Below are 24,689 nucleotides of genomic sequence, written 5' to 3'. Positions count from 1 at the left end.
AACATTGTGACTTACGCAAATCGGGTGAAGATTTTAGGAAAGCAAATACTAGAAGCTTATTGAAATTCCGGAAATTCTCTCCCAGAGCGTAGTATCATTAAACTCGTTAGAAAAGGATATGTGTAAATGTTTTATTAGAGGCCTGAATCTGGAAATCGAACAAAGAATAGCTAGAAACCTCGATGTCAAGGGAATTGTGGTCGATGCATTACGTATAGAAAGAGAATTACACGCGATGTCAGAGTTGCACCGCGGACAAAGTAATACCTTGAAAGGATTAAATATTACCCCGGGAAATTTGTCAAATTTGTTATAAAGACAGACAGCTAGCATTCAGCTAGCTTGTAGAAGGTTTAATCAAAATTTTTATCAAAATTGTAATAGATCCGGGAATTTGGAAAACGAAATATTGATTTGCCAAATTTGCAAAAAGCGCTGACACGACGCTAATATATATCGACTTCGTGATCCGCAGTCACGACGAAACATTAATATGATACGCGAAAATCGATCATTTGTCAATTATGTTTGAAATCAGGCTACAAAGCCAAGACATGTCGTACGAATAACAACAGCAACCAGAATAAACCTTTCCTGATTTGCCAGTGGTATGATAAACTCAGCCAGTAATTGCTGAAAGAAACAGAATGACCAGCAAACGACGAGAAATAAAAAATCTCTCGTCAAAATTGCAACAACTTTAGTCTCACCGCTAATGATTGTTGATCTAAGCTAAACCAAAAATCGAGTAATTCTTCATTGATATTATTGTAAAGCATATGGACATCTTTTAAAAATTATGAATTGCGAACAATAATCGCAGAAAGGTAAACAATCCGGAAAACTCCAATGGCCCACCGAAGTCGAGTGTGCAATCGGGGGGGATCGACCAGACTTCATACCTAGCGACGTCTTCAACACTTTGATAAAAGGCATGCCAAACGCTGGTGACCTCGACATAGTCGCGTATCTACAGTCCGAATAACCTTAGACAAGATGATTTCTTCTTTAACTTTCATGCTAGACACTGGTTCCGGGCCAAATAATTTAGGAAGATTTCGTGTCTAAAAACGTGATTAATCATTCTTGCATTTTAAAGTTAAATGGAATATCCCGTTTATATTCTTGTAAAATCATCTTAACTCCCTTTAAAATTTTAGTAAAATTCCACACAGTGTCTAACGATTTTCCAATTTCGCTGTCTGGCATATTAAGTAACAATTTTTTTAAACAAACCTCTTCAATGATAGACTATGCTCAAGGACATGTATCTAGAATTAATATACCATTTTCTTCTCCAGAAATTATTGTTATATCACCACGCTTAGAATCATTATTTTATGTGACAGTAGTAATCCTAAAGTTAAAATGGAACTGAATTTTTCCGTCTGAATCGGATGTGACTTATTAAGCGCAGAATAGCTCGCCAGCGGGGACAGGTTCTGTTTTAGAAATAATTATTAGAAATTAATGTATGTATGACAATAGCTAGAATTTACTGTAAAATAAAATAGATAAAAGAATATATAAATAACAATATAACAGTGCTGATATCACAAAGAACACAGTGAAAATGACAATTTAAGGGTGATTAATTATTTATGTCAACGCGGAGATATAGCGCGCATACTTGCAAGCGGCGTACGGCGAGATCATCAGAGCGCGGTATTATCTGTCGGCAATTCGATAATTATGATCGCGAGTTCGCGGTGTTTTTGTCTAAGCGATCGCGAACGCGATTGCCAGGCAACGATGGTCGTAAATCACATGACTGTCTATTCTTACGAATGTGATAAACGGGCGAGTTCGACGGATCTATCAAATTTCTAATAGCCTATTACGATTTGGCTCGCTGTGCGTATAAATGGCCGTTCGCTAAATTGCTGGAAGATTTGCGGGTGTGGATTCCTCTTGCATTCGCAAAAGGGAAAGTGATCGGGCGGCAGCGGAAAACCCTCACTTCTACGATGAGCTTTTGTTCAGAAGCTCAAGAAGAGCGATCGGCCCGGAATACCCAGGCTCGGCTCGGAATACCTGAGGATGATTACCCTCACCTTCGGCGATGCGTTCTCTTGAGTAAATGTCGGGATAGATTCGAGATTTAGCAACTGTGTACCGGTTACTCGGGCAAAGCAGGAAACATCCCAACTCGTGTTCTTTCTCGCAGTTGCGGAAAAGTGGCGGTTCCGAAAGGTAGATGATACTTGTCGGTAATTACCAGAAGACGGGTGTTTCTTATCTCGTTTTTTCAGCTTCATCTCTCAGAGCAGAGCGTGGATCGGCTCGTGGAAGCAAGTCTCGATCCAAGAAAGATCTGGCTTGATAGAGCGAAGGATGATTTTTTATATTGCCATGATTCGGTCGGATTCGGAACGGTTCGGATCGGATCATGAGCGATAATCAAGCCATCACCGCTCTAATTAGATTAGCAATTTTTTTATCTCCGGAGTATTTTGGGGAACTCCGAGGATACTCAGATATTGTTTTCGTAATCGAGAGCGCGTCTTATTTTCGTGCGCGCCCGGCGGCGCGACGTGGGACGCGTCCCACGCAAACAATACGCGGCCGTCGCGCAATTAAATTCGCAAGCCTAATTTGTACAAAATTAAAAGTGGCGCAAAGCCTTTGCCTAATGGATCATCGATCGGGCATCACTTGGCGGCGGATGGGCGGCCGCGGAACGGTGTATTCAAAATATGCATCATTACAAAATAAAAATCGAAACATATCTAGATTACATATTTAGATTAAAGATAATTCATGGAATTTATTCAAGAGATTCTATATTAGAATCAATACTAGAGAATCAATACTAGAATCAATACTAGAGATTCAATACTAGAGAATACTGCTGGAAAAGCGTATATAAATATTATAAGTACGTTGGACGAGGAGACAGAAATTTAAGTATTAACCTTGCGCCTCAGAATTCTCGATAAAGTATTCGACGATTATGAAAGAAATCTTGAAGCGCATACTTTAGAAATTCCAACGTATTCATTAGCTCTAGATAATACTGAAACTGTCGATGATAAAATTAACAATTTTTATGAACAAGATATTGAAATAAACAATCCTAGGAATGCGAATGAACTTGTTTATAATGATATAAATTCATATGAAGACGAGATTACGGATACAAACCAAGAGGGAACTAAAAACAGTTTTTGTCGGAAACATTTTTCTATAAAACTTATATTTTCCAAGTTATTCAGGGATACCGAGCTTTTTTCCCGACCCTGTATACAGAATGTTCGAAAATTCTACCGACAAACTTTCAAAGATTGTCGGGGGCATCAAAAGGATCAGTTTTTGCAAATGGATCAAGGGTCGGAAGTATGTCATTACAGCAGACGGTTCGAAAAAGATCGGACCTCGAAATATTTCAAAAAATATGTTTTATAAAAAATTATTTCAGACAAAAGTTGGCAGGAGGTATGCGTCGCGTTCGGTAACTTCGTTGACTTTGCGGAAATCTATGCAAAAATGCGGCTTCCCATCTTTCTTTCTTACAATTACTACTGGTGAACTCCATGTGTTGTTAGACGGTTCGATTATATCTTATGCCTCCATCTCTCGCACCTCGTCGATGATGCGTTGCATCGCAGGATTTCGGAATCAGTAACGCTGCTTTATTGGAACGTCTGTTTTACCCGGATGGTATGTGATATTTTATTGGTGGAGCCGTGGACGTCGTCGAATTTCACAAGTTCGTTGAATAGAAATTTTTTTAATGCGCGGTCTTCCTGCATAGTCCGCGCGCCGCCAGTTCAGGTGTAACGAGCCATGTGTGCGGGTGATCTGAAGTATAATTCAGTGTTCCGATCGGGGCTCCCTTTTTCGCGCATGCACATTGATGTGATAGAAAAGACAGTGGTGAAATATATGCAAATCTTGGCGCTTGGCGGCAATAATGAGGACAGGTTGGATAAATATATTTAAATATGTAGAAATAGATACATGTATATATGTATATATATATATATATATATATATAGAGAGAGAGAGAGAGAGAGAGAGAGAGAAAGAGAGAGAAAGATAATAAAATAAATTATTAAAATGGAAAAAGGAACTATTAGAAAAAGAAAAAAATCAGGATTTTCGTAATGCATAGTTAGATCAGAATAATTTTAAAGGATGGTTGGCTCCATATCTTATCTTTATTATCTTACAGATAATAAAACATTTTGTAATATATGTTGTAAAGCCATTACATGTTGCAAATCAAAAGTATTAAAATATTCAAAGTCGGTCAAATATATAGAACGAGCATTAAATATAACAAAAAATAAGAAAATAATAATGAAAACATTCTTTTGTACGAAAATAATAATAGAGACATTCTTTCGCATAATGATAAAGTAAAACGCGCTGAAATCAAATTAGTAGCATTTTTTGCGGAACATAATATTGCATTTAACATCGCGGATCATTTAATTCCTTTAAAACGATCTGCCTTTTCGTCGGTTCGTGTTCCGCAAGGATATGCTACGCGGATACGTTCGTCGGTCTGTCCAGGTTCGGTATGAAAAAGCGGCAAGACGAATAAGTTCTCTGATATTAATATATGTATTTAATATATGCTGGATGACAAGATTGTTATAAATAATTATGATGGTGACGATAGCAGCGCGTTTTACAATAATTTAGTCAGCGGCGCAGTTGTCGTCCAAAGCAGTGGACGCGAATATTTACAGCGGACGCGGGTCTGTTACGGCGGCGCGGGTCGCGGGTATTTACAGTGGACGCGGATCGCGGATATTTACAGCGGACGCGGATCGCGGGTTTGTTACGGTGGCGCGGGTCGCGGGTATTTACAGCGGACGCGAATCGCGAGTCTGTTACGGCGGCGCGGGTCGCGGATATTTACAGCGGACACGGATTGCGGATAGATGCTTGGAGGCGAGGATAGCGGCGGCGATCCACAGCGGCGGGTGCCGGCGTGTTCGGCCGCAGGGCGTAACGGCCAGAAACACCTGGCGTGGCGAGCTTGCCGATACGTTGCGTTTATGCGGAAGTCGGAGGAGATGCTTAGCCAGCGCCAGTAACTCCTGACTGGGGCAGCGAACACGCTATCTCGAGCATTCCTGGCAAGCGGATTTGGTGGATCGGATAGGAGCGGAGAATCGGCTCTGGCCAGTAACTCCTGGCTGGGGCGACGTACTCGCAACCTCTGCTTGGCGAATTCTCAGTTCGGGATCGGAGTCGGTTTCGCTAAGCGAGCCCGGCGGATGATTCCGAGGATCTATATATTTCTGATCGGATCAGACTTTTTTATATCCCGCGGATAATTCGGTGAAATTCGGTGTCTCTTCGGCGTCTCTTCGGGTCGATTCGCGAGTATTATTTTGCCGAACTAATTTGTAATAACAAAATAACTTTGTTCGTTGCTTCTGATCTTCGAAACGGCGCGTTCGGATTTCTCCGGGCGCGTTCGGGTATCTCCGCCGTAGCGCTAAGTAGCGCAGATTCCCCGTACGGCCCGTAGGCCGTACTAATTATTTCGGTCGTAATTATTAATTTAAAACGTTTATCGCTTTGCGCCTTTTAAGCCGACGGGTAGTCGGTCGGCTTTTGTCCGGTAGGATGATGGTTCGGACGGAACCATCGGATGCGGCGGGGTCGTTACACCTTTGAAAGATATCTGCATTGATCTTGAAATTGTATCAGATCTATCACTAGCCCGAGAATAAATGTAAAAATATTGTTACTGTTAATGTTATCGCGAAACGTGAAATCAATAAAATTATTAATGATATACAAACCTGCAAGTTTTCTATATTAATTGATGAAAGCACAGACATTTCCGAAACAAAAATTATTTGTACTCTTGTTAAATATTTATCGCTGTTAAATAAAAAAGTAACAACAAAATTATTAGAAATAATGTCTGTAGACGCAAGAGATAGTTCTGCAAGCAAAATTTTCGAAAACTTTAACAATCTTTTTCAAGAGAAAAGCATACCATTACAAAATATAATTGGAATGGCAAGCGATAATGCATCAGTAATGATTGGATGCAATAATTCTTTTATGTCTCATTTAAAATTAGAAATACCGGGTCTTCTTACATTTAATTTGTCGTTTCGCATTAATTGTATATATAAAGCATATGAAAAATTATCAGAATTATGCGAAAATTTAATTTGAGAAGTAAGTAGTTATATCTCGGGCAGTGCTAAGAAATGTGCAATTTTAGTTGAGTCAGGATTTTTTAAATATAGAAAGAAACGAGATCCTAAAATTATGCAATATCAGATAGCTAATTTTACATAAATGTGTTGAAAGATTATTAACAAATGGAATGTTTTACAAAGTTATTTTATTCTCGCAGTAGTTGAAGATAAAATAAAAACCGTAGAAATCATTTTAGATCAATTAAATGATAAGTCAATAAAAGCATATTTCTTATTTTTAAAATATTCATTACATTATTTTAATAGTTTTAACGCACTTTTCCAGTCTCGAAAAATTTTAATTCAAAAGTTATATGAAAATAGTCAACGGTTAATTGCACAAAATTTTATAAAGTCAGACTTTTTAGAAAATATTTGTAATCTAAAATTGAATAACGAAGAAATTAGACAAGCTCTTGAAGATACATATATTGAATTTGATTGCGAAAGTTTTTTAGAAACACAATCTGTTGAGTTTGTTTTGAGAAAGAAATTAAAATTAAATGTGATTTTTATTTAACTGCGATTCGAGAAATATTAAACGCTTGCGATATAATGATGTTGTTATTAAACAATTGATGTTTTTACAGCCTGAAATCGCGCTTTATCATGAAGGCAGAAATAAAATTAAAGATGTAACTCTTATTGTTACGCAAAATCGATAATATTGGCACAATTAAATTAGCTCATGAGTGAAGAAATCTACCTTTAATTTATAATAATATTGAAAAACAACAGTTAGCTATTTTAGAAATCGATGAGATGTGGAAAAAAATATTAAAAAAATATTATAAAGAATTTAAAGATTTCCACGAAACAAAGAATGTTTCCACATTTAGAGTTATTGTTCAAATTGTTCTATCTTTTCCCCAAATGCCGAAGTCGAACATATTTTTCGATGGTAACAGATATAAAAAAAAATCGAACTAGTACTGTATCCGCGATGTGTGTATCCGCGATGTATATAGTAGATCAAGTTTCCAACCTGAAGGCATCAATTGTACTAATTTTGAAATAGATTCCAAACATTTAAGTTTACATAATCCATAAAATTTATACAACGAGGCAATGGTGATTCATGTGATGGTTCTTAACTTTTTAATTCGTTTTTTTACATTTGACTATTTTTATTTATATTTGTTTTTTTATGTTTCATAATATTATATTTATAGTAGTATATTTTATTAATCTAACCAATATTTTAATAACATGCTAGTCATACGCAACAATTATAATTATTATTTTATTTTTTCAGATCTTTTATTTCTTCAGATTATATATTCTAATTTATTACTTTCTGTACTTTATGTTCTTCCATTCATGAAGAATCATTTAACATATTATTATATATTGTTTCAGTTCCATATATTATTTATGTTTATTATATTTTATAAATATTAAGTAAAAGTTTATGTTTATGTTCTTTAAAGTTAAGTTTATTTTTATTTAAATTTTATTAATTCGTTAAATACATATAGTAAAGTTGTTTTGTTTATAGTTTATAAAATATTATGTTTATATTATATGAAATAATTATTTTTAATTTAATGAAAAATATATTTTTGTTGTACGAATACTGGTAAGATTTTTGGCAGTTTTTTCTTACCCATACAACAAATATTGGTATTCTTTGATTCTGCCAAATAAAATGTTTTCGTTATGTTATATAAGAAGATTGTTTTATTTAAAAATTTCCTTAATACCCTTTCTATGTATTATTTTATTTTTAATATTAGATTTAATATTAGATTCTTAATATTAGATTATATATTACATTTAATACATATATAAATATACACTACCGTTTATAAATTAGAGAATACTTGCATTTTTTTTACATCTTATGAAAAATTAAATTTTGTTAAAAAATTATAGAGAAGCTTTAAAAATAAATTCTAAAAGAAGAGAGAGAGAAAGAGAGAGAGAGAGAGAGAGAGAGAGAGAGAGAGAGAGAGAGTTCTTATAAATTATGGATTATAAATTATGGATTATAAATTTTTCGAGAATTTGTTTTTTAAGTAATCTAATAAAGGCATATCTTTTCGTTTGTGCTAGATACTGTACTGATACTATTTTCATCGCGCATGCGCGAAAAAGGAAGCTCCGATCAGACACTGGTATAATTGTGAGATGGCGGGATAATGAGATTTAGACGGGACCATAAGTTTGTTCCAATAAGCATCTGGCTTTCGAGTATGGGAAGGATGTGTTCGTAACGTTGCCCCAGTATTTTGAGCGATAGCTTAATTTCTCCCGGTATTGTTGTGAGTGTGCCATCAGCTAGATGCATCTGCCCCTCCTTCTTGATTGATTGTTTTCGTAGATTTTGCGCTATATTCGCGATCTCGTAATCGAGATCTCGGATCCCGTATCTAATAGTGTGCTGATTTGATAGCCGTCTAGAAACATGGCAAGATAATGTTTGCGGCGTCGCGAGTTGTTGTTTCTTTCCGTTATTTTCTCGTGTGCAGGCTTTCTGAATGTCTTTGTATTCTTTGACTTGATCCGGGAGTTCATGTAAGTCGGTGATGTCAGTGAGTCGGACGTAGATTTTATACTCGGCGCACAATCTCTCATATCAATCAACTTTTTCTTGTCATGAAAAATTCCCTGCACGACGCATCATTGTGAGTACCGCCGTGAAATATTGTTCGAATGTTTTGTCACGTTTTTATCGGCAGTCTTAAATTTCGCTCATTATGCGAGCCTGGAAGCATCGCGATAAATATTGTCGAAAGGCATGTCAGAATTCTTCTCTTGATCATTCGTCTACGTTATTGTGATATTAAGCTAGTGTGTTTCCTCTAATAATTCGATTAATCTAGCTAGCATCCATATATCGGTATTGCCATTGCAATTCCGTGATTCGCTCGAGAGAGGAGAGAGGGTCACGTCCGTCGAAATAGTATCTCCATTTTCTTATTTGGTTTATAATCTTTGCATGTATTAATTCATCGGGTGATGGAACGAACGGGGGGAAAAATACTTCGAAAAATACGGGAGGATTTTGTTCGAGACTGGTTGAAAATCCGACTTTCTGGGTAGCCATAGTGCCGGATTTGTCTTTAATAGTCTGGCGGAATCGGCATTGTTTTTAATAGTCTAGTTCGTCGAATGTATCAGTTTCGAAGTTTAGCAGTCGCGCTATGCAAATTGCCTCCGCTTTTGAAAGTGATTGTATCTATTGAGTCATTTAATTCTTATTAATTTTGTAAACGGTCCCTGTTCGGGCTCCATATAACGGTCCGTCCTCGCCAGGTGGTATCGTGCGATTTCAGGGTGCGCGAACGTGCTCGTCGGTTCAGTAGTTAACAGAATTTATGCGACTCAGGTTTTATTTTAAATATATTAAGTTTATTCTTATTAGGATGTATATATATATATATATATATATATATATATATATATATATACAAATATTGGTCAAATAATAACCCAGGAAATTTGTGTCGCACGCTGTGTATATGGTTTTCGGTGTACGTGTAAGGTGTGCAGTGTGCATTCGGAACGCCGAACGCGTGTGTCGGGGCGAATGATAGGCCTGGTCGGACAGACGGGTAAGCGCGCGATTGGTTGTGCATGGGCTTACCCGTTGGATCTGTGGAATGTGCCGTATGATTGTCGCGGTGTGATTTTGAATGTTGGAGTGAGAATGTTTGCTCCTTCACTCTGCACGAGAGACAAGTATGCTTGTCAGGGACTGAGAATGCTTTGTTCCGATTACTCGAGTATTTGGAAAGGACGTTGAGACTCAGAATCCGCTCCGTCTCGTGGTTGATGGAAAGGAATCCGACTGAAAATGCTCGGAGAAGCAAGAGACAAATATGCTTGACAGGGACTGAGAATACTCGGTCCCGATTTTCTCGTTTTACAGAGAACGAACAAGCGTCGAATATGCTCGACGGAGATCAGAACTCGGTTACTGGTACCGGTCGGAGACAGAGACAGGTCGGAGGATCGGATCGGTCTAGTTTCCTTAGTGAGAATCGACTGGGTTTATATATCCTTCGCTGTCGGCTATTTTGCGATATTTCGGCGCGCGCGTGATGGACGCGTGTTTTCGCGCGAAACGGTCGGCGCGTTCTGTGCGCGTCGGCTGTCTTCGGGCGCGGAGCCCGAATGCACTTAGAAACAGTGCGCGGAAGGCATATCGTTACATTTTTATTGTACATTTAAAAAAAGTTATATGTAAAATTACAACTATCATTGCGGATTTAGACATTGAATGTTTTACAGCTATCCCAAGCAGCCGATATTCAAAATTATTTAAAAAAAATAATGAATTCACGAAACTGTATTGAAAAGTCAAGAGGATTATATTCAATAATAATTATAATTATAATAATTATATTTATTAATAAAGAAAAGTCATTAGTAAATAAAAATGTGAAAATTAAAATAAATATTTTCAAAATAAATATTATGTTGTAAATTTAAAATTTGCAATAATGTAATTATAAAAAAATTAATGAAATAAATAATTAAATAATCATTAAATAATCAATAATTAATTATTTAATTATTACTTAATTATTTATTTAGCTGATTATTTAATTATGATTGCCTAATAACTCTTCTATTATACATTTTAAGAAAAGTGTAAAATTACAACTATCATTAGAAGGTTTGGAAATTCATTGTAATAGTTTTCCGCGTATTTAATAAAATATGTAGTGTGCAAATAAAATTAACTTTTTGTGTCGTAAGTAAGATTGTAGAATTATATTATAAGAATTAGACGACCGTAAGCGGTCATGAAAGAGATTCGGAATATAAACAGCTAACAGAGAGGAGCCGTCGTGGTCGTGCGGACTAAGTGTCGGATTGGTAGACGAGGGATCCCGAATTCAAATCCAATCGGTCTCCGTTAATTTTTTCCGAATCTAATAAATATCTTTCAATCTCTGAAGTGGGATTCAGCCCATGTTACCTCAGAGAGGATACAGCCTATGTTACCTGATAGGGAGAATTCAATCGATTTTGTGTGTGTCGTTTGTGTGTTGTTCGAAATGAACAAAGTCGGGGAGTTAAAATACTCCAATGTCGTGTCGATCGTTCAAAAGTGAACGGAAAAAGTCGTGGAGTAGTACTCCAATATCGTGTCGATCGTTCAAAAATGAACGGAAAAACTCGGGGAGTAAAGTACTCCAATGTCGTGTCGATCGTTCAAAAAGTGAACGAATTCGGGAGCAGAAGCTCCAAGTTTCGGATAAAATTCCGATAGATGAAGACTCGGTACATTCGGGACGAATGTAATGCCAGAATGCTCGAGCTGTAAGAATTAGACGACTGTAAGCGGTCATGAAAGAGATTCGGAATATAAACAGCTAACAGAGAGGAGCCGTCGTGGTCGTGCAAACTAAGTGTCGGATTGGTAGACGAGGGATCCCGAGTTCAACTCCAGTCGGTCTCCGTTAATTTTTTCCGAATCTAATAGATACTTTCAATCTTTACATTTAAATGTATATATATATATATATATATATAGAAATGATATAATATAATGTAACGTGAAATAATACTTTACGTATACTTAATAATTTTTATAGTTACATTATTACAAAATAAATATTACATTTTCAAATTTTAAATTTACAGGATAATATTTATTTCAAAAATTTATTTTAATTTTCACATTTTTATTTTTATTAATAAATTTTTATTATTATTGAATATATTATTGACTATATTCTTCCTTATTTTTTAATACAATTTCGCGAATTCATTACTCTTTTTAAATAATTTTCAACATCGGCTGCTTGAGATAGCTGTAAGACATTCAATGTCCAAACCCGCAATGATAGTTGTAATTTTACACATAACTTTTTTTAAAATGTATAATAGAAGAATTATACAGTAATTAATTACAGTAATTAAATAATTAATAATCATTTAAGTAATCATTAAATAACCAATAATTAATCAGAACGAAAGGAAAAGAAAGAAAAGCATGATATATAGAGACACCGTGGTCTCTCACTCGCACTAGTATCGAATGTGTGAGACAACGAAATTCGGTATCACGTCCAATTATACTTTCTCTTTCGATCGTGCGTCTTGCGTCTTAAGGATGCAATATCGAATTGCTCCCATTATTTTTTCCTTCCGCTCCGCGATCTTCTTCGCGCTACCAAAGATACGGTACGCGCTTCGTGTGTATGTGTAGCGATCGCGCGCCGAGCGCAGAGACACCATTCCTGCCGGTATACCATGTACACCATTTATAAAAGATTTGATATCAAAAAAGTGACGCCAAGTTATAATGCCATTATCTCGGAAGTTTGATGTACAATCTTTTTTAAAAAATAAAACAATGATACATATCTTTGTATTTCCATCTTCTTATTCTAAAGCTCAAGTGATAGTAGCTCCAATTCTTTTTAAAAAATAATGATATAATAAGATTGCGTGATCTAATTCAGTTGAAATAATATATATGTTATTCGCCGAAATAGCAAAATGTTTCAAAATTGCTGTCATGTAACCGAAAATCGTTACAATAACTAATTTAAACAAACTCGGGACAAAGTGAGACAGCATTATGTCTGTCGTATTGAACTCAATGGAATGATAATTTTAATAATGACAAATGTCAGCATCAATCTACTATTCACAACTTAATGACAATTCGTGTTGTCAATTTGTCACCCGCAATTACCAACATGTTGATAGCAAATTAGCAACAACTTGAAAGCAACTCGTCATCATCGATATGCTATCCACATTCAACAGCATGTTAACAACAACATGACGACAACATATGTCAAATAACGAATGCTGCATATGCTGATAATATGCCAACTAAATTCTGTGCCAGTTTCTCTGATAAAAATGACGGACAGAATTGGACAGAAACAGACAAAATTTCTATTGGTTTCTGTTAGCTGTCTATACAGATGAAGATAAGCTTAATTTAGCCGATAGAAATCATATCCATTTTTGTCCGATTCTGTCCATAATTTCTACCAGAGTTGTAAATATTTCGAAACAATACCGACAATGTTCAAGAAGTAATAAAGAATACATAAACTTATTATTTTTGAAATCACGTGTGTCCAAAAATGTCGCATTTTTTAACAAAATGGCAATAAAATTATATCAGAAATTTTTAAATAGATTTCAAAACAACAAAATTGTTTCAAAAACGTTTCTAATATAATTATATTACCATTTAATCAAAATTGTATTAATTAATCAGGGAATATTGTTAATTTTTATTCGTATTTTTATTTTATTTTCTTATTTTATTTTACTATATTATGTGTAATATAATTAATATAAGTTGCAATGTACATACATCAGTTGCTTAGAATAATATATGTATATTTGTAAGTGTAATTAGAAATAAATATTTACAACTTGTATATAAATCTCGAAAACTATATGTTTTTTTGCTGAAAAATTGCCGTAAATGTGTGACATTTTATATTATCAACACTTTGTTAGCATTGAATTAAAAATCTTCATGTTTAAAGACATATATGTGACAACGAATAGAAATCATTATATATATTTTGTTGCCATCATGTTTTCATCATGATGCTCAAGATGAAACAATTAATCATTTGTTGGTGACATATTGCTGATAACATACTACTATTGCTGACCGTTTGCTCTTAAAATTTCGTCAACTGATTGTATCCATAAGCAGGTATATTGTTGTATTCGTTACGTGTCCTATTTCGATGTCAGCAAATATATGGTAAATATATAGCAACACATGCAATGCATTGGTTCGCTCAATATGCTATATCATATTTGGCTATCTGGACGTGATACATTACTCAACTAAATAATATGTATATCATTTGTATAAAATATTTGATATTATAATAATAAGTGACATCAAGTTATAATTTCCATTATCTCGACAGTTAAATATATTGCTTTTAAAAAATAAAGCCGAAGTATTTTTGTATTCATAATGAAAAATCTTCTTACTATAACCCAAATGATAGTAACTAATCTAAATGATAGGAACTCTAATTCCCTTTAAAAAATAATGATATCATAAAATTGCGTTAAATTCAACTCTAATAGTATTTATGTAATACAAGTGGTAATAGCTTTCATTCTTAATAATGTAATTTATAATGTATAATATCCGACATATACAGTGATTTATGAAATTGATATAGTAGTGTTATTTCTAGTTTCTATATAATATATCCTTCTTGGGACAGTCAACAATCGAGCAAAGTCACGTAGGTTATTTATATTTTCTTTCATGCTTATATAATTAATTAGTATGCAGTTAGTTGACTTTCTGACTTCGGATCTGTGAAAATATTGTGCAGCGCACTTGATTGATTTTGTGAATTTCGATCTTCACAATGGGTGCTTTCCATTTAGTAACACAAGTAATTCTATCACAAATAATTCTATCACAAGTAGTCCTATCTTTTTTGACTTTCAATGATTAACAAGGACAAAATCATGCTTGTGTCGACTTGTGTTACTAAATGAAAGCATCCAATAATTAAAGATTTTTTGTAGCTTGTTTGTAGCTACTTTCTCCAATTATTATCATTATCAGTATATAATTTGTGATCACTACCCTAAATCCATCTGTCGCCGGTCTCACGATACGAACCGGTGGGCGGGAGACGGCATTAGAACATACTCAGTTGTAATTAGGTAGAAGGGTTCGACGATCAAGGCGCTTATTTAGGGAAAGAGAGAGAGAGAGAGAGAGAGAGAGAGAGAGAGAGACCAACAAATAATTAACACCATTTGATGGAATAATAATTTAATTCGCGTTATTTCTAATACCGCTTCGAGGCGAATCGCAACACAAATTCTATCTCGATCACGTGGTACCCGGCTGTCCCAAAAGTCGCGCGAAGTATACAAAGATGATCGGCAGTATCGAGAAATTTCCGGCAACAATTATTCGGCAGCTCGACTTCCTCACCCGAAATTCGCTACAATGAGCTCCCGAGCGATAGTCTTCAGCGGCTGGCGGTATAAAATACTAAGCATGCAAGCAATTATATGCAACGTAAATAAAGCGGCAATAAGCGCACGATAATTCGCATCCCGAGCAATAGCACGCGCAATCGCAAATACACGGCAATTTAGGCTCGCGATTGGAAGCAATACAGTGTGACAAGACAAAGATAGCAAATAACAATATTACAGATCAGAACATTACGATAATGCGATAAGACTAGACGACGCCACTCTACTACTGTAAGATCACCAAGAACAACCATTAATATGCTCTCAGCCGCGACGGAACGTCGCTTCGTGACATCGCAAGTTAGAACCAGTACAAACGGCAATGAATGATATGATTTGGGAGCGTCCCGTTTGACCACGTTAATATTGACCACAGTCCTAATTGACCACGTTGCGATTGGCCACGTTGCGATTGACCACATTGATATTGACCACCGTCCCGATTGATCACAGTCCCGATTGACCACTGTCCCGATTGATCACCATTCCGATTGACCGGGACGGTGGTCAATCGAGACGATGGTCAATCGAGACGGTGGTCAAACGGGATAATCGTACCGTGGTCAAATGGGACTGTGATCAATATTAACGTGGTCAAACGGGTGCCATTCCGTGCCCTACGGCGAAGATATGCCCTACGCAAAATCCGATTGGGAAATTTTTACTTTAAGAAACGTCATTGTCGTCGACTTTCTACGGCTGCAATATCTATTGCGAGATGTCATTGTTAGTCTTATCGACCCAGCGGATCAGACTGATAAGTCAGGGTTGTAGGATCTAGCGAATCAATGTTTGCTGGGTCCTGCAGTGACCCTGATTTATCAGTCTGACTTATCGATCTAATTTATCCGCAGGGTCGATAAGATTGATAATAAATACGCGTGCATCGAAACGGACACATTAGCAATATATTATACTAATTCTTTTTATTTGTTCCATCTTTCTTCTCTCTTTCTTTAATTTAGAAAGAAATGCATAAATTATATTATATCTTCATCATTATATTGTTTGTTCGTATCAATTTTTATATCTATATAAACATATATTTCATAATCTCTAACTATCGTCTCTGCTTCTTATGTCATGATTTTGATTGATTGATTATTAATAAATATGTATAATGAGAGTAAGAAAGCAGAAAATGAAAGAGCAGAAAAATGAGAGAGAGTGAGATAGTATGCTTGTTGCTCTTTTTGCATCCGATTGGCGGTCAACGATGTTAAGTTTCGCGGCAAATTTGACAATTGGTAATTTATTTTGGAGTGTAAGTAACCGATGTTTATGCACCATAATCTGTTATTTTGCAAGTAGGTTCTAAGAAGCAATATAAATACTGTCATTTTGATATTATTCTCTTACGTACGCATTTTTGTGCTTTTTTCCAGAAATTCAAACCTGAAAGTGTTCAGATACTATGATCTGTACAGATTGTTGTGCAACTCTTGACTATATTATGGTATATTTGTTTAAACAATATATTAAATAATATATATTTAATAATTATTAATAAAATTGAATTATCTTTTCAATGAAATTGTATTATTATATGTATCATACATTTCCAGGACATTCAGAAAAAAATTGTAAAGCGACATTCTGAAATACTCGAGGGTCGTTCCAGCGAACGGCGTTTCAACTCCGCAGAAAGATTATTTAATGTAATCTTCTACTGCGATGTAATAAGAAATTATTTTAGTTGTTCTGTAAAGAAAAATTTTACTTTATTTGTATCACCACTCTTTCTTTTATGCTTTTAATAAAAATTTAAGTTTTATTTACAGAATACAAAATAACTAATCTTTGCATTGCAACGAAACTTTACATAAATTATTTCAAATGCTTAAAGTACTTATATAAATGTATACTTATATAAAAAGAGTTGTGATTTTGTCATTATTTCTTAATTTATAATTTATATTATTATATAATTATTTATATTATTATATATTATTTTATAATTATATTTCTATTAATAAATTTTCTCAATCAATTTATGCTTATAAAAAAGCAACAATAGAAAAAAGGAGTTTATCAATTTAAAATATATCATAATTTTATTTTTATTATGTAATTATAAATTCTTACTCCTAATGTGTCCTTTTTGATGTATGCGTATTTATTATTGATTATCGATCCTGCAGACTATCAGATCGGATAAGTCAGAGCCACTATAGAATCTAACGATTTTGAAAGGGAAACGTATCTCTAACTACAGTATAACAAGAATGAGCGAATCGAGAACGAAAGAGAGAGAGAGAGTGAGGTAACATGGTTGCTCTTTTTTCGCGAGTCCGATTGACAGTCGACGATATCGTTGAGTTTTGCGATGAGTTTGACAGTTGATGATAATTTATTTCAGAGTGTCAGTGATTAATGTTTGTGAGCCATCTATTATCTATTATCAAATAGGTATTGGAAGCAATATAAATACAGTCATTTTGTTATGCTATCAAAAAAATATATTTAACAATTATTTTAAAAAATTACCTTCAACCTGAGACAAGTGTACTGCTTATTCAATTGGTTCTTGCCTGTCAAATGCATTGAATATATGTACGAGTAAAATTTTAAATTAATAATGAAATTAAAATTATAATTTTAGATGTGTACATACTACAAAGTCATAATGTCATTTGATATATTAAATTTGATATATTAGGGCACTATCATCATTGCTTGAACGTGTTTAACTCCCATGGAATGATTAGATTCAAATTTTTATGCACATATACTAATAAAAATTGACAATCCTCGTATGATATTTTATGATCAATATGTAAACAGGTAAAAATCTAATCAGATTTTATATTATATATCGTGCTTAATTTAAAATGATAGTGCTTTCGAGTTATTTAATACAATTATGATATATTTATTTAAATAACTTATTAAAAAGATACATTTAATAATTATTTTAATAAAACAGAATTATCTCATCAATAATAATTCCTTTAAGAATTATAATAAAAGAATTATAATGAAGAATTATAATTTTTTTTCTTGCAGATTTACACAAAATTCATGAAAAAGATATATAAATGATGCCCTAAGAAAAACTAATATATCAAATTTGATGATATAATGACTTTGTCAGTTAGTAATCAGGAGATACCGTGTTTCATAATAAAAAAGCACATATACATACATAAAACATATACATACATAAAAGTACAATACAATGAAAAATACATGCATTTAAAATGACTACTCATATGAGTACTCATATTGCTTCTTAGAACTTACCTAGATAATAGATTATGACGCATAAACATCACGTACACTCTGAAACGAACTATGACTAATTATCAAACCCGCCACGAAACTCAATGACATCGTCGACTGCCAATCGGAAACGTGGAAAAAGAGCAAATATGTTATTTCGTTCTTTTGTTCTCTATCTTATTTACTCTCGTTGTACGTATTATAGAAAAAAAATAGTATAGTATAAAAAAATAGTATAGTATAGTATCAAGTATAAAAGGTGTCAATTATAGACGCGTTTTTCGAACACAGAAAGATGGTTAATACTACAAAATGTCTGATATAATTTACAATGATTTTACAAAAAGATAAATAAAGAGTGTCAAGTATAGTGGAGGCTTGGAAAAAAAAAGAAACTGTTGTACCAAGTTAAAAAATAGAATCTAATTGGTACATAACTCTGTATCTTCATTGAAGGACCTTTTTATTCTAACTCATGCGGTAGTAATTTTAATCTTTAAAAAAAATTAATGTACGAAATTGCCATATCTAACTCAATTCTAGTTGTGATCAAACTAAAAAATAAAATTTAAGTGCTAGTATTTTTGTGATCTTTGTACTCATTGAAGAGTCTTCCTATTCTAAACTAAATGATATTAGCTTTAATTAAAAACCAAAAAAATTTGTTTCTACATTGCTAATTCGACTCATATGATATCATTTGCATAAGAGATTTGATATCAATAACTGGCGCCAAGTTATAATCCTACTATAAAAATTGCGTTATTGTATACATGTTTAGTATACTAAACTCAAGTGATATGAATTAAAAAATAAAAATTTCCGTCACTGTCTATTGTACATATTATTGATTGATGTAACCATTAGCAAGTGTTTGGAGGTACATAGAGCTATCATAAGAACTTAACAGGTCACTTAGCGGATTTTATGATATCAAGACACATTGCTCTACTACATTTTACACTCGTGTGGTCGTCTCTGACAGAATCATCCTGCAATGCTCTCTGATTTTATTGCACGTAATAATGGGTTTCAGTCATGAGACGACAACTATTCGTTATACATGATCGCCACAACTGCAACAATTGTTGAGATTCATCTCTTTATAAATAATGTCTTCTTATAAATTTGCGTTCTATACCTTATCACTGATGATAACCTGATTGAGGTCGAAATGTTTGGATACATGAATTTTAATATCAATAAACCATTCGCATAGCACCACTAATTAGCTTGGCTATTATGCTCCTTCTCATTTCTGTAAAAAATAAAATCCAACTGGCAATATCTTTTATTTTAAGAAAATAGAACCTAAGTGATACGTATCTTTGTATCTTCATTGAAGAATCTTTTTACTCTAACTCTCATGAGAGTAGTCTTAATTCTTAAAAAAAATTTTTGTTTCCACATTATCAACTCAAATGATTGTAATAATATATAAAATTTGTACGAAAGATTTGATATTAATAATTAGCAAGTTACATTCCTATAAACATTGAACTACAAGTCCACCTTGGTCAAATTATATATTTCATATAAAAGATTTGATATACCACTATTTTAAAAACCTAAAACCCAAGTTGTAGTATCTTTAATTTAAAAATAATTGTGCGGAATTGAGACGCCCTTCGCCGGAATGACTCTCGACTGAGGATCCGATGAGTGATAGAATGACGAGAATTGTTGAGACAAATCACACTAATTTAATAAGTCAGTTTTTGCCAGTAAAATGTACAGAATATAGAGTCTAACGATAGCATCAGGGTTGATAAAATAGAACAGATGTTCGCTAGGCAGATTGCACGCAGGGTTGAAGTTCGCACGAATTGCGTGGTCACATGATTAGAGAATGTCCGCAGCGTGATAAGAGAATGGTCACAAGCTCCTTCACCTTGATCGAACTTAACGAACGACGACGTGCTGCTTCGTTAAGCTGAGATACGCGCATTTATCACTGAGAATTCGCTCTTTGAAAATGCTCGCAGTAAATATTCCTGTCGAGTTCGAAACACTAGAATCTCGATGTGACGAGAGAGAATGTGAATTAGGGATTCGCCACGATTCAAAATACTTTGCCGAAAAGTCTCTCGCAACGATTTACGTAATGTTATTACGAGACAAGTGAGATGACAAGTCTAACTTACGACACGAGTTGAACTTACGAGTACGACAAGAGAGATAGAGAACGACAAGAGTACGACAAGAGAGATAGAGCACTGACTTTACGACACGAGCACGGTATACTTTCCAGGAGCAAGGTTTATGATCGCAGAGAATTTTGGTAACGAGAGCTTTTCGAGAAGCTTGTGAGATCATTCGATCGATTTCATCCTATCAACGATTGACACGACGAATCATGTGATTTTCGGCCAATCGATAGCACACACATATGTTCCGATTCGATTGCAAAACAACGCCATCCTTGAAGGATAGCTGATAAGCATAATTACTTTCGCGTGATAGATATCGATGGACTACTTGGCGTCATCGGATGATTTAGGGTAATCGATCGCTGCAGATCGTCACGTGCGCTTCGCGTGTTCTGCGTCTCGCTTTCAAGCGTGATTTACTTATAGCAATTTCGAACATACCGTCCGCCTCGGGTTTTACATCTGAAATTACATCAAGTGCCATGCTCGCCATGCAGGAATAATGATAAGACTTAATTCTTAAGTTACAATCGACTTGCGATAGCGCAATTTCAATTTTCGGAGATGTCGATCGGCAAGAAACTAAGTTTAATAATTGGTCGTTTGAATACTGAACGCGCTATTTTAACGGTGACAACGCGAATCCGTCTGCGCCAGGGCATTTTATGATTCTTCCGAGCTCCCATTGACATGGAGGAGCGAGCGGATTTCGCAATAATACAATGCGTCCTACTTTCGCAAGATTTTGTACAGTTCGCCATTTTGGTCATTGATGTAGAATTTGTAAATAGTCGTTAGATCATTTTCGCCAAAAGACGAGTTGCAATCGCTGAATCAATTGCCATCGAGATAGGAGCGTTTCCTTCTCTCAAAAAGCGTCGGAGATGGTACGTTTGTCAACGCGGTGCCGATCAGGAAATGAGCAAGCGTTAAAGCAGAATAGTCTTCATAATCATCCGAAAATGGAGCAAGAGGACGCGAATTTAAGCAGGCTTCTATTTTGCAAAGCAACGTGATCATTTCTTCGAAAGTGAGCGTGTAATTTCCTACAATCCGTTGTTGTAGCCAGATCTACAACTAATAATAAAAGTAGTCCGCATGAAATTCGGAAAAAGTCTTTCGAAAGATCGCAGAAATACATCGCGCGAGAACATTGCGAACATTTGCGAAAAGTCTATCAGCAAATTCCTCAATTTGCTGATCGAGCCAGGCGTGATATTGAGCAATCAATATCACGCGATCAATCGACGCAACCGATCAGAATGCTGATCGGGCATCGATCAGTCTATATAATCGAGCATACAAGGCAGAGTCAAATCGAGAGAGTCAAATACTACGTGTCGTTCGGAATCGGACTTATAATAATCACACGAGATATTACCGAATCTCGTAGCGAAGTTCCCGCGAGCCGTACTATCGGTATCTCAGGTGACATATTCGGTCGTTGGCCGCCAGAGTAATACGCGATACGCACCGAGTCACCTGACGACGTTTAACCGTGTGTAAAATATAATCGTTAATATATCAAGCATCTGTGCACTTGTAAGAATAAATCAATTAAAATAAAGAAAGTGTAAATGAATTCAAGAAGATCCCTACATTTTTTTGATCCTGCTCGGAGTCCCAACTCCTTAAGCTTAACGAATCCAACTATCCCTAATATTAACGTTGTAGCCCATTTGGGGTACAATACCGTTTTAAATGAAACTTGACACTATGCACTTCGGCTTCCCATAGTCCTCCGAAATGAGAAGCTGACGAGAGAATAAACTTTCATCGTACCGATTTGAAAGCTTAACTTGTTAAGTACGCGAGGATCGGATTGAGTGGCCTTCCACATGCTCAGAAGCTCCTGATCGGCTCCTCGAAAGTTTTTTGCATTATCTGAATGTAGGCATGACGGGATGCCTTGGCGAGCGCAGAATCGACTATATGCGACTAAGAACACATCCGTAGAATAATCGCTGACAAGCTCTAAATGAATAGCTCGGACAGTCATACATATAAACAGCGCAATGTACGCTTTTCGTGCTTTATATCTTTGTCCCGCGGAGAGACGAACGAGAATGGGTCCGGCATAATTTACTCCGCAATGCAGGAATGCACGAGCACTCTTCAGAACGCATATCGGGCAGATCTCCCATAAGTTCATGCAAGTTATCCGAAGTACGCGGAGAGTGATTTGCGATGAATTTTGGATTCTTCGCGCTCATCAAACGGTTAAATCAATTATACACGGGTGCGTAAGATGTGCGCGCGAAAGGACTGATAACTCGCATGAACTTATGGGAGATCTGCCCGATATGCGCGTTCGGAAGAGTGCTCGTGCATTCCTGCATTGCGGAATAAATTATGCCGGACCCATTCTCGTTCGTCCCTCCGCGGAACAAAGATATAAAGCACAAAAAGCGTACATTGCGCTGTTTATATGTATGACTGTCCGAGCTATTCATTTAGAGCTTGTCATCGATTATTCTACGGATGTGTTCTTAGTCGCATATAGTCGATTCTGCGCTCGCCGAGGCATCCCATCATGCCTACATTCAGATAATGCGAAAAACTTTCCTGCATGAAGAGTTCGGAGATGCGCGTGCTGAATGAGAAGTGAGAGTAGAAAATGTCGCCCGAGAATAATCGGATGTTTTGCCTCATCCGGGAGCTTTGAGTGACGGAGTCGTCCTCCGACTCGAATCAAACCATATTGGTCGAGAAAGAGATTAAGATTTAAGAGCTTACTGTTATTAGCGACTCGACCTTTCGCCTTTAGTTCTTGGATGTCGTGAGGAAATGTGCGAGATTGCATCGACACCAAAAACGTTTGGCGTTGGTCACTTCGGATTGATCTAATACTGTTGGAGTCAAAACGTAGAGATCCGAAGGAGAGACGGAATGCTTAAAGTTCCTTACCTTGAGCATGTTGACAAAATGGAAAATATACGATGTGATGCGAATTAATTTTGGTTATGATGAGAATCGTTGAACAAGATCCAATTCATCTTGAGTGTTACAAGACTGACAAGATGAGACTTGGCCTCGAACGAAAAGTTCAGAGGAAGAATAACATCAGTTTGAGGCCATTGAGCACTCGGTAATTTAAGCCATTCTGAACCTTTCCACTAGTCAGGCTTATTGAGCAGACTTTGTACGGGAATGTCTCGCGACGCGTAGTCAGCTGGATTCTCTTGAGTTGGCACATAATGCCATTGAGAGTTCGGAACCTTAGATTATATTTCATCAACTCGATTCGCTACGAATGTTTTCAATTCGATGGATGTTGTCTTATCCAAGCTAGAATGACGGTGGAATCTGTCCAACAATGACATGGAATGTCGGTTAAGTTAAGAGATTCTCGAACATAAAAAATCATACGGGCCAAGAGAACGGCATTATTATTAATTCCAATCGACGAATATTTAGACTTTTCAAGGGAGCGACTTGAGATTTCGTCATTAATAAAGAAACTTGGCGATCACCTAGAGAAGAGTCGACCTTGAAATAGATCACGACTGCATAAGCAGACGTGGAGGCGTTCGAAAAATCGTGCAGCTCACAGTATTGTGTGTCATGACCTTTTCCGATCCAGCGATGAATTTCGAGAGAATTGAGAAGTTCGAGAGAACGATAATATGCAGTCATACAAATATCCATGAAGGATATCAGAAAGAACTGCATCATCTCAGAGAACCTTTGCACGCTATAAGCGCTGCATCAGAATCTTTGCAGATTATGATGGGAGTTAGCCATCCCATTGGATCAAACAATTTCGAGATAGCAGAGAAAATTGTGCGTTTGGTTAATGGCAGCGAGTTAGACAAGGTTACATTGAATTGAAAGACATCACATAGTAGATGCCATTTGAGTCCTAAAACTTGGAACTGATCATCGGACTCCAAAGATTTACTTTGAGATAGGCCATGGTCACGCGGATCGATATCTTGGAGAAGATCAAGACAATTGCTGGACCACTTTCGCGGATTGAATCCAGCGAGATTTAATAATTTCATCAATTGATCGCGCATTTGTTTGGCCATAGGTTTATCATCTGCTCCGAAGATGCAATCGTCGACATAAACGTTATGCTGAAGAACAGATTGAGCGATAACGATTGAGCGGAAATGAGGCGCCATCGATTAAGGCTAATTGTTTAGAACGCTAGATATAGAGCGCATGCGGTTCTATA

The 24,689-nt window shown here is 35.7% G+C and overlaps 2 protein-coding genes across 5 annotated transcripts in view; both read right to left on the bottom strand.

The window, feature by feature from the left end:
* Positions 1-24,689, bottom strand: part of MFS9 (major facilitator superfamily transporter 9) — a 514,330-nt gene that overhangs the window by 454,662 nt on the left and 34,979 nt on the right. The gene's annotated exons all lie outside the window — the stretch shown is intronic.
* Positions 24,181-24,636, bottom strand: LOC148934613 (uncharacterized). The gene has a single exon (XM_089084617.1). The coding sequence runs from the start codon at positions 24,634-24,636 to the stop codon at positions 24,181-24,183; it is 456 nt and encodes a 151-aa protein (XP_088940743.1).

The sequence above is a fragment of the Pogonomyrmex barbatus genome, unplaced genomic scaffold (assembly GCF_055798465.1).
Source record: "Pogonomyrmex barbatus isolate J1 unplaced genomic scaffold, ASM5579846v1 scaffold9, whole genome shotgun sequence".
NCBI classification, from domain to species: Eukaryota; Metazoa; Arthropoda; class Insecta; order Hymenoptera; family Formicidae; genus Pogonomyrmex; species Pogonomyrmex barbatus.
This window is presented reverse-complemented; position numbering and strand designations above follow the sequence as displayed.

What these genes read in the sequence shown, in the direction of transcription:
- LOC148934613 (XM_089084617.1), bottom strand. Translation starts at nt 24,636, where the DNA reads ATGGCGCCTCATTTCCGCTCAATCGTTATCGCTCAATCTGTTCTTCAG.